General features: G+C 37.9%; 1 protein-coding gene across 1 annotated transcript in view; it reads left to right on the top strand.

Moving 5' to 3' along the window:
• Nucleotides 1–11,464, top strand: part of Vps13a (vacuolar protein sorting 13 homolog A) — a 192,357-nt gene extending 180,893 nt beyond the window's left edge. The window contains exons 69-72 of the mRNA XM_050157169.1: nucleotides 4,663–4,748; nucleotides 7,109–7,232; nucleotides 7,445–7,519; nucleotides 10,224–11,464. Of these exons, the coding sequence (XP_050013126.1) occupies nucleotides 4,663–4,748; nucleotides 7,109–7,232; nucleotides 7,445–7,519; nucleotides 10,224–10,274 (336 nt within the window). The 3' untranslated portion in view covers nucleotides 10,275–11,464. The remainder of the gene's footprint in view (nucleotides 1–4,662; nucleotides 4,749–7,108; nucleotides 7,233–7,444; nucleotides 7,520–10,223) is intronic.
• The last annotated feature ends 522 nt before the right edge of the window (nucleotides 11,465–11,986 follow it).

Raw genomic sequence — 11,986 nt, 5'->3', positions numbered from 1 at the left:
ACGAAACCAATAGGTACAGTAGGATCAAAAACCCATTGCCATTGTTCTTGAGGTCTCAGTAATCCTCATTGTCCACTATGTTCAGCGAGACCGGTTTTAACCCGGGCTTTTTCAGACCCAGGCCAGTTGGCCTTGGTGAGTTCCTGATAGAACATCCCCATTGTCTCCATGTATGGGTGCACCCCTCGCGGTCCTGAGTTCCTTGCTTGTGCTCTCTCTCCTTCTGCTTCTGAAAAGGACATTGAGCCTATAATTCAGGTTCTTTGAGAAGCTAAATAAGAAGGAGAACCCAAAGAAATTCATATAGGCTTCCTCCTGAATATTAACCTTCATCAGGCGATGAAAGGAGACAGAGACAGAGACCCACAATGGAGCACCGGACTGAAATCTGGAGGGGAGATTTTTGATAACAGCTTCTAGTTCTTCGCGACTACAGGTCTATTTAGATCGTAAAACTTTTTTTGAATCCCTAAATGCTTAATAGTTCTTTAACAATCATAATATTTGCCCCAGTTTTCTCTAAAGATAAGATTCTTTTAAGAACAACATCCAATTGTCTATCTTTTTCTTCCTGTTCCTTCCTCTCCTTCACTCACTCTTTCCTGGGATAGTCTTACTAGGTAGTAGAAGCTGACCTGGAACTTGTGAGGAAATCAGGCTGGCCTGTGTCATCCTGTTAAGTCCTGATATGACAAGTGTGCACCACCTAACCCATTTTAATTTCACATCTTGCTATCTTTATTGTTTATTTACTTATTTAGGGTTTTTTTTTTTCTTTTTGAGACAGGGACTTTGTCGTTCTTGCTCTTCTGAACTCACTGTGTATGTAGACCAGGCTGGTCTTGAACTCACAAAGATCTCCTTGCTCTGCCTCCCATTGTTCCCAGGTGTTGGTATTAAAGGCATGTGCCACCATTCCTGGCTCAAATGCTGCTTAAAGAACAAAACAGAAACCTCACATGACTGTGAATCACTATTCTAAGAGAGTCATGTATTTTAATCATATTTTAATTTGGTTTAGGATTATTCATTTATATTGAGTAAAGTACCATAGGAACTTCCCTTTTTCCAAATTCAGACAGGAACTTTTTCCAATAACCATGTGACATTTGCCTATAAATTCTGACATACACAGTGAATGCAGTTTTAGTTGTGTTTCTATTTCTTTTATAAACTAATGATGAGTAATTTATATATGAATCCATAATTCATTAATGGATAAGGCAAAATTGTTTTTCATTTATCACTGTACTACAGAAAAATAAGGATCACATGTCCTAAACCTACTGGTTGTTGTTTAGTCCTTAATTCCTTGATACCAAATACTTAGTATCTAAAGTGTCTATATATTGGTGCCTAACCTTTATTGTACTCATTTTATTTTTTTTGTTTTGTTTTGTTTTTTTGAGACAGGGTTTCTCTGTAGCTTTGGAGCCTGTCCTGGAACTAGCATTTTTTTAGACCAGGGTGGTCTTGAACTCACAGAGATCCACCTGCCTCTGCCACCCAAGTGCTGGAATTAAAGGTGTGCACCACCACTGCCCAGCTCATTCTTTTATTTTACATGGTATCTGAAGTTATTGTAGTGGAAATTTTCAAAACTAGCATGTTTAGAACAAAACAATGTAGGATTTTGACCTGTTGTTCTAAAATATTTTCTTAAATTCAGCTGCTTAAAGAGCCTGCCTCAGTAACTGGCATCTGCCAGGTTTATCAAAAGACATTTTTAAGGAAAGTGTGATGGCACTGTACGAGGGGCATGTCACAGTGGAAGATGTGCATTCCTCGTGCAGAAAGCCAGTGTTGTGAGCCATGTTTCAGTTCATTCCAAGCTAGTCAGTTAGCTGTGGCCCTACTACACAGCTGTGGGGGGGGGGGGCGGGGGCAAAACACCTGACCCTCGGTTTCTTCGTGTATAAAGATTGTGTTGGATAATAACAACGTTTGTGTCAAAGTCTGGTATTTTATGGTGTTTAGAAAAGCATAAATCTTTATATAGATGAATTTACAAAGTCAAATAATGAGCCAGGAAATTGCAATCAAAATTACATTTCTAGATTGTAACATGACTGGTAACCTATCAAATTCTCTTCTATGCCTGTACAACTTTGGATTTAAAGTTTTAGACTCTGCCTACACTGTTTTTACTCTGTTCCACATGTTGATAATGGAGACGCCTGCAGAGCTGTGCTGCATGGTGACTTTGTTCAAGTATATCAACTGTAATAACAGATACAGTTTGTTATGTCTCAAAATATGCTGTGACCAGAATGTCCATTTGTGTCTCCAGTGTTGCATATAAAGATGAATTACAGGGCTGGAGAGATGGCTCAGAGGTTAAGAGCATTGCCTGCTCTTCCAAAGGTCCTGAGTTCAATTCCCAACAACCACATGGTGGCTCACAACCATCTGTAATGAGGTCTGGTGCCCTCTTCTGGCCTGCAGGCATACACACAGAGAGAATATTGTATACTAAATAAATAAATATTGAAAAAAATAAAGATGAATTACAGAGAGCGTTGCACCAATTACATTTGTAAAAGATTTGTAGCTTGCTTATTTCAGATGCTATTGTGACTTTTGAAATTGGTTTAATTTAACCAGGCACAGCTTAGGATTGTTTGGTCTTAAGTAAAAAACCTTGAAAAAACCTGACATAGAAGGTATATAATGGGAGTTGGACATTGCTATAATTTATTAGTGGACTATATAGACGTTTACACTAGTGATGTAAGGAAGTTGGTATTTGTATTCTTGGTTTCAGAATTTAGCCATAAAAACAAAGAGAACATTTTCATAAGCTTATTTATGTCAAATACAAAGCAAATTGAATTAAAGTGTGTACATTTAAAAATCTGAGCCTGGCGATGGTGGCACACACCTTTAATCCCGGCCCTCGGGAGGCAGAGGCAGGCAGATCTCTGTGAGTTCGAGACCAACCTGGTCTACAAGAGCTAGTTCCAGGACAGGCTCCAGAACTACTGAGAAACCCTGTCTCGAAAAACCAAAGATAAACTACTGCTGTCACCAGTGCTCTCCCCAAGCTCATAGAAAGAGGAGGAATGGATGGGTGCATTGGGGGCTTCAAAATGACTGATAACATCCAAGAATAATGCATGGATTTTCATTTCAAAATTTTTTTCATCAGTAAAATAACTGCTGGACTTGGTGATGCACACTGAGGTAGAAGAATTGGGAGTTTGAGGTCAGCCTGCTTTACAAAGTAAAACTTATGTTAGAGTTTTATAGCTGTATCATGTACTGTGCATGCTATTTATAAAACAGGGCTAGTTTATCTTTTCTTACCACTGTGAAGACAGATTTTCTTCCTTCCACTTGGAAATGAGTTACCAAGGTTTTCAGGTATGCTATTGTCTGAAAGTACCATCCACTCCTCCTCTGTAAACTTGATGCTGCTTTCTCTTAGCTTACAGTTGCTTATCTATTTCACCTAAGTTTTCAAACTTACATATTTTATAAATTATTTGATAATCGTCACTAAGTTCTTCTTGCTCTGCCTATGTCCCCTTTTCACTTTATGTTTAACTGTTGGCTACATACTGCAATAGAGAATAAAGATGTTTTCTGTAATACTTCATAATCTCAAAGTTAAAAATGTGCATGTCAGTTACTTCCATGAAAATAATCTGTTTCCTCACCCTGCTGCCTGGTGTTTTGTTTCCTTTCTTTGCTGATAAAAGTATAACGGTGAAGACTCTGTTCTTAGTCTTTTGTACCCAGATGTTTAGGAAATGATAACATTTTTTTTCTAAACTAAATGTTTTTTTAATGTAACTGCATGGGATGCAAATTTGTTTTGTTTTTGTTTTTTGAGACAGAGTTCCTCTTTGTGACAGCTCTGGCTGTCCTGAATCTCGCTTTGTTGACCAAGCTACTCTTGAACTCACAGACATCCACCTGCCTCTGCCATCCATGTGTGTTTTAGGATTAAAGGTGTGCGCCACCACCCCTGGCGCCTAAATTCTTAATATACAACTTTTGAATATTCTTAGTCACAAATTTTACATTATTTGCCCTTTAAAACAGTCTGCTTTTATTTTAAATATCCAAGGTACTTTCATTCTAAAAGAAATTATATTGAAAAAAATAATAACTATATGTATAGTTACATTTGTATTTTCGAGAGGAAAAGATTATTAGCAGACATTATAGTTTTTTAACTGTCCTGATGTGAACTTGCATATTGTCAGTAGGCTTTGGGTTTGTCCAGACACTCCGCTATATGTTTTCTTTAACCAGTTCTGAGACTGACAAAGAAAATGATTTTTAGAAACAGACAGGCACTTGTCTCTTCCCTAATAATTTCTACATTTAAATGTGTGTTTCTGTAAAAAAAAAAATGTGATAGGATTCAAGGAAAAAATGTCTAGCATGTTTTAACTAGTAGATTGAGTTTGGACCCAAGAGGTAACATCTTCTAAGTGCCCACTACTTAAAAATTGCCATTTCCGTTTTTGTGTAACCTCAAATAAAGAGGTGTGATAAACACTTTTACAAAGGAAATCAACAATTTTATGCGTATTTAATTCAGTTTTGGTGTGTGTGTTTACTGTACTAAGAATGTTAATGATTTGCCTAAGAAATTTTTTGAGAACCATAAAATACAATGAAATATTTCAGTTTTGTTGTTCTTTTTTATAGGTCATGGAAAATGGAAGATTTGCAAAATGCAAGTATTTTACCCATGTCATGATCAACAAAACAGATATGTTCATGATAACGAGAAGGTAACTTCTTTTCCTTCTCTAATATAATTGATAAGGTAAAGGTTCCCATGTTCATTGTTTCTTTATCATCACACTTGATTGCTGTAAACTCTGGTCATATGCTTTGTGTCTGCTTGTACATAAACACAGCAGAAATCAACAGTAGTTTAGTATTTGTTTCAGCTACTTCTGATCAGAAATTGTGTAGAGCTGACCTCACAGGTAGACTTTCCCCTCTAAATACCACTCAGTCCTCGTACTGGCATTTCTTGATAAGGATGCATAGGTACACCCAATGTGAACAGAACAGTTTAGGAAGATACTCCCAGCTGTGGCATCCTCAGCGAAGCCTGTAGACGGGAGGACCTCTGGGTGTTTTCAGCATTGCCGGCAGTCTCAGACTGGCGGACATGGTGGAGAGGGCTAAAGCAAGAGCATGGCTGCCTTATGTCTCAGCCATGGGCTCTTAACTTTTTTTTTCTTTTTTTTTAATAAAAAAAAATATTTTTTCTCATTTTACATACCAGTCCCAGTTCCCACTCCCTCCCCTTCTCTCCTCCTCTCCTCCCATTCTTTCTATTTTCCCCCCCACATCACTCCCACATGCATTCCTCAGAGAGCATAAAGCACATTGCTTTGAGGCAGGAACAAGGCCGTCCCAACTATATCTAGGCTGAGCAAGGTCTCCCTCCAAAGAGAATGGGCTCCAAAAAACCAGTACAAGCAGTAGGGATAAATCCTGATCTCACTGACAGTGGCCCCCCCAGTTTGTCCCAGCCATAAAACAGTCACCCATATTCAAAGGGTCTAGTTTGATCTTAATGCTGGTTCCCTGTCAGGCCAGAGTTGGTGGGCTCCCATTAGCTCAAGTAAGCTATTTCTGTGGGAATCTGTTGGGAGCAGTGAGACCCCAGATCCTGAATTTCTTGTAAACAACTTGTTTTCCCCTGATCTGAGTGCCTACAGCTGCTCTGAGCACGAGACCTTCAGGAGTTCCTGATGGCAGGAGAGTGGTTTCTGGTGGGTTTGGCTGGGGCGTGGCTATCTCTATATAATCTGCCCCTGAACACAATAAAGGGGGCATTCTTGGGGAATTCAAGGATGACCCGTGTCTCTGTCTCTCTGTCTGTGTGTGTTTGTGTATTTTAACCTCCAGCCCCCTTGCCCGAAGCTCACGAACTGGGTGCCAGCGCACAGAGCGCAGACACGGGGGTGCAGTGCGCGGCAGGAATCATATTCTCATTCCTCCCACTTTTTGACTAGACTTTGGAAGATCAAGCCAAGGGCTCTGTCTTAAATCTCTCTGAAAGTATGTGCTGTCAACTTAAAATCAGTGTCTCAGCTACAAAGAATAACTGTGAGAAAGTCCTTTAAAGAAAGGATTAAGTAGAACAATAGATGAAATGCATTTTTCTAATCTCTTCCCCCCCATGAAGCCTAAGATGTTGTGTTTTTAACATTTCTTTCTGATTTTGACTATGAAATGACTTGATTTTCTCTGGAAAACCCCAGGGTTTTCAGTGTGTCGATTCTGTTCAGTGTGGTTAGCAAAGCCTCTTTCTGATGGAGGGTGCAGAGTGTATTATTCTAACCTGTTACACATTCTTGACTATTTTCTGGTAATTGGTTCTGTAAATGTTTACTGTTCCTTAGAAAGAGCCTCTTAAGACTTCAGCTCAGTTTTTCTAGAAAGTGTCATGCTGTAAATTTCCCATTGAGCATTGATTCAGCTACATCCCACATATGTTGTATTTTGTTTTCACCCTTCTAATTATTTTCACCATTTGAGATTCTTTAACTCATGGCTTGATTTAGGTATGCCTTTATTTTTAAGTATTGGGGAGTGTTGTCATTTTTCATCTTTCTGTTAACTAGATTCTTATGTTAGTCCATTATGCTCTGAAAACAGATACTTTTACAGTTTCCATTGTTTAAAATTTATTGGATTTTGTTTTATTTGTGATACTGGAAATCAAACCCAAGGCCACACACTTTTTAGGAGGCAGTTTACCATTAAGCCATACCTCAAGCCCTAAATTCATTAAGGTTTTTTGTGCTGTAGAAATGGCTCGGCTGTTAAGAATACTAGCTGCTCTTGCAGAAGATCCAGGTTCAGTTCCCAGAATCTACATGAGGTGGTGCACAGTCACCTTTAACTCCAGTTCCAGGGACTTAATGACCTCCTCAGACCTTTCGGGGTACCTGCACAGATGTGCACATACAAATTAAATATTTTTGAAAAATAGGATTTTAATGTGACTTAGGTTATCTATGAATGTTCCATGTGTGCTTGTAAAAAAATAAAATATAAAAGTAAATCTTTTATTTAAGTTTTATTAAGTCCTTCAGTTCTCAAAATGAATCCTTTCTTCTTCCCCTAGTGGTGTGTTGTTTGTAACAAAGGGAACATTTGGACAACTTACATGTGAATGGCAGTATAGTTTTGATGAATTTACCAAAGAGCCATTCATTGTTCATGGGAGAAGATTGCGTATTGAAGCAAAGGTATGCAGAACAGACCGGTTTTTGATATTTATATTTTCTAAAATAGTGCACTGGGGTTGTCTCTGATCTGTCTTTTATGAATGCTGCTTTGTCTCAGGATAGCTTTCCTTAGACAATGTAATTGTAATATCTGTAGGAGGGAAAAAGCATTTCTTTATTGTATTTCTGCAACTGGGTTTTCTTTTTAATGAACTTATGAATTCTGTTTGTAGGAACGAGTGAAATCTGTATTTCATGCCAAAGAATTTGGGAAAATAATTAACTTCAAGACTCCAGAGGATGCTAGGGTAAATATAATTAATCTTTTATTTAAGCCTCAAAGAATCATCTCACTTTGAAGCCATATTTTTCAGAAGGTAAATTTTGTTTAGGTCTTTTGTTTTTAACAGCTTTAGTATATATAATTAATGATATGCCCTTCAACCATCTTTCAATATATTCAACACTCTGACTTTTTATATCAAATTGCTCTTCATTATTTTATTTTTGAGACAGGGTCTCACTAAATAGTCCAGGATATCCTAGAACTCTCTGTTTTCCTTCCTCAACCTCTTAAGAGCTGAAATTACATGTTTCTGCATGTTCTCCTGTTAAATGCTAACTGTCATACTTCAGTTTTTAAAAGTCAGCAAACAAACACCAAGAATCATTCTGTTCTAGTGTTAATCTGTCCGCTACAGAAGAGAAAGTGTAACTCTGTGTCGCTAATTTCTTTATTGTACAGTACAATGGTGTAACAAAGCAAAAAAGAAACCAAGCCTGTGGTCAACAAGGTAGAATTTAGTAATTCCTCTCTTGCTTGCTAGCAGAACTTTGAAGGAAATCAGTTAACCTCAGTTTCTTTGGAATAGGAGTGGTCTAACTGAAAAAGACTGCACATGCTTTGGGTCCTGACGAGGAAGAAGAGGAAGGCTGTGAACTGATGTCACATTAGTCAGAGCTAAGACCCTGTTCTCATGCAGCAGTGGGCTGTTTGGAGCAGTTCATCTTAAGAGCACTGGACCTTTCACTTCATCCCTGCCTCTTGCCTTCTTACCACCTTCTCCAGAAAATAGGATTCTCTTCCAGTTCACTTGTCACATCTAGACATTAATTGCTCTCCTCCTACATACCATGGACCAGTTAGTGTATGCTATGCAATTTAACACATGCTTTGCAATTTCTATCAAGGTATTGTGAATAAAGACAACATTGGTTTACTAATCATAGGAAAGGTAAATGAATTACCTAGAAACAGGAATAAAACACTGAAGTTTTAATATATTTATGACCTGGAACAAGGAGACAGAATAGAATTAATACCTGAACTTTTCCTTGAGGGTAGACTTTATTACTGCTTCAATTTCATTAATTTTTTATTGGACTGTGTGTGTGTTTCAGTCTTGGTAAGCTACATGCATCTTGAATTTATATATGACCACTATTTTGATACATAGCTATTGGTAATAATTTCTGATGATATTTATTTCTATGGTGTCATTTTGTAATGTCATTTCTGGTTCTGAGTCTTCTTTTTATTCCATCCAAGAACTTGGTCTAATTTGTTTATCTTTCCAAAGAGTAAAGACTTCATTGATTCATTTGTCTCCCTGTCATTTATTTGTTTTGATTCTTACTCTTTCCCTCTAACTTGGAGTTTGGCTTGTTTTTTTCTGCTTCCTTAAAGCACAGTAAAATGGTTTATTCTCTGAGTCCATGTTGCTTTGTATCAAATTCTAATCTCTTTCTACAATTTTTGATGCAAAATTGATTTTTCTATAAGTATAGCTACTCCCGATTTCTTCTGAATTCCATTTGCATGGAATATCTTATTCAGTCCCTTCACTTTGTAATTCATATATGTCCTTAGAGATGAATGCATTTCTTATAAATCATGTAGTAGATTTCGGTTTGGGGTTGTATAGGTTTCTTAATCTAGTCAGTCACACTGTCTTTTACTTGGAGTGTTTAATCCATTTATATTCCACATCATTATTCATTGGTGAGGACTTAATGCAGCCCATGTAGAACTCGAGTTTAACTGTCATGGCTGTGCCTTCTCCCCAGCAGGCGGTATTGCTCTGTGCTCTGCTGCCTGAATTGGGGGAGGAGTGGTAATTGTAGTCAGTCACCTAGCATAGCTCCTTTGGCCCAGTGACCAGGAGTTAGTTGGGGTTTCACTGTGGTATGGCATGATTGAGTTTCAAGACTAAGACCTGTGCTAGACTGTCTTGCCCCTGAGTGAGGGGCATCTTTCTTTGCTGAGTTGATTGAAGTTGAGTTATAGTGTGGCGTGGTATCGCTTACCTTCCTTAGATGTCTTTTTGTTCTCCGTACTCAATAAGCAGGCATATGCCTCACCTGACTTCCTTAACTCTTGTAAAGGCAGTTTGATACATGAGTGGCTGTTCAACTTGGTGGGGGACAGCCACCAAAGGATCTTATTTAGCTGCCTTGTAAATCTTTTGGAAATGAGACCCAGCTATATCATAACTTTCACTTATCATGAAGACCCACAATCATGGGCATTGCTCATAGAAAGGTTTGTATTTCATTTTAATAATCTCTAGTCCTTTCAGCATAAATTTTTATCCTGAGACGATCAAAACTGCTCAAAGATGTTACTGTGCTACTCCCAACTACAGAGTCTTTGTCCTGCTTTAACTGAAACTTATACATACAGAATGGCGCAAAGTGGAAAGAGCTTTGTAACAATCCTGACTTTTCAGACAATGTCAGTTGTCTAATCACCAAATTATACATTTTCTGGCAGAATAGTTCATTGTACTTTTCTTTCTCCCAAGATGAACGTCTTATTCCAATAACCTTAGAGAAATGCTATCCTCTGAACTCTGGACTGTGTCCGTGCTCTCTTCTGTAGTCTGGAGGTCAACTGTTGGCTGTCAGTTTATGCCTACATGTAATGTTGGCTTTGAGATTTCTACTCGTTAAGTTTTGTTTCATCACAAGATAATTGAGATTAGTAAATGTTGCTTTATTTCTTCCCAACAGTGGATCCTGGCAAAGCTGGAAGAAGCAAGAGAACCATCTCCGAGCCTGTGAAGAGGGGATGCTGCCTGGAGGGACAGCAACCGTTATCACAGTTCCCTTGCTGGACCTTCTAAACCCCGTGGAGAATAGGAGTCATTCCAGGGATCCTATGCTTTTAAATGCCTTTAAAAAAAATCCGGAATCAATTGGGTAAACAGCTATGTGATTAAAATACTAGAAGGTCTATTTAGTTTCCTAATCTGAATCATGCATCTGGTTATGATTCTTTTTTATAAAAAGAAGTGTTTACTTCAGGGTATTCTCAGTAGTAGTAGACAGATTGCTCAGTCTTCATGTCAAACAAAATGTGGTTTCTCAGTTAACACTGTAAACTTCTCTCATGCTTACTTTGTCTCCCGAAGTGACGGGAAATGATCAGATTAAGCACTGCCTCAGTAGTGACATGAAAACTTTGGTAATTTCTTCAGAATCATGAAGTTCTTTTTACAAATAAATATTTTGGTATTTTCCTTATTTTAAAAAAATGGTTTGGATTATACTAAAATGCATAGTATAACTGTGAAAAACAATCTTTTTTGAGATTGGACATAATGACCCTTGAATCACAGACTGAGAGGCTTTAAAAACTGAGTATCATACCCAAAAAATGGTACAATCTCTCCAGATCTTTAGAGCCTTGGAAATATTTCCTCAGGGAAACCCCATGGATGTACCCAATTTGTGTTGTTAATAGACGGTTGTGTTTAAAGTAAAAATTTACAGCCTTAATATTGCTTACCTTTTGTTTACTGGTAAAAGAATTTAAAAATTCAAAAAAGAGAAGCTCTTGCTGGCATCTTAGCACTAATGAATTATGCTCTGGAATAAAGAGCTCCTATCATGAGTTAAAGGACAAACCCTAAAATCTAACCAGTAACCCATCCGATTGTCTTGGATTAAGAATTTCAGGTTTGCCTACTCTGTAGTTATTCAGGTGAGAAACACTTAGTTAAAAATACAGGCTCATCGCTACAAAAGTTCCAAACTCCATCACAGTAAAAAAACAAGGTTACAGGTTTTTTTCCCTCTTTGGTTTTAATCCAAGATCTTTGCTCTTTACTATTACTGGACTATTTAAAGTGAAACAATGATTGTCCAATTGTGACCTATAAACAGAATGTCTTAACTGGTTATTGAATACACACTTGTTCGATCTGTATTGTAATGTTACCAACTTGCCATAAACTGGTGTTGAAATTGAAGAGTCTTGTTTGGTCACTGGGTATTTAATCTACAGGTTTGTGAAGTCTCTTGCTTTAATGTACAACCTGGAATGAATAGCATGCGAGTCTGTACTGCAGTTGTTGCCCCCCCCCCCCGAATCCTGCTGTTGTTACCATATGATTTCACAGAACACATTAATTGTTATTGGTGGTGTCCCCCAGAATGCTTTCTCTGCTAAACATAAGTTGAATCAAAAGATGACACATCTCAAATTGTTGTAGTTATGTCTCCCTAAGATGACCTTTCTTCAAGGTAAGGCGCAAGTTTTCTCTGTTGCTGAGCCCCTCCAGGTTTGCAGATTAAAACTGCAAGGAGAGGTAGTTAGGTATCATCTCTGTATCTGGAATGTTGCTTTTCTGGCACTGCAGTCACTGCCAATAGTTAAATACCTCATTAGTTACTTCTTTCATGAGTTCAGAAAATTTAGATTCATAACTCTTCAGGTATGCCATGGCAAAGTGCAAAAGTAATAGCATAGCGATTCTGTATCTTCTGGCAGC

This window comes from Alexandromys fortis, unplaced genomic scaffold (genome assembly GCF_014885135.2).
Source record: "Alexandromys fortis isolate MF-2015 unplaced genomic scaffold, M_Fortis_MF-2015_v1.1 scaffold_10, whole genome shotgun sequence".
NCBI lineage: Eukaryota > Metazoa > Chordata > Mammalia > Rodentia > Cricetidae > Alexandromys > Alexandromys fortis.
Note: the sequence above shows the minus strand (reverse complement) of the source record. Positions and strands in the feature narration are given on the sequence as shown.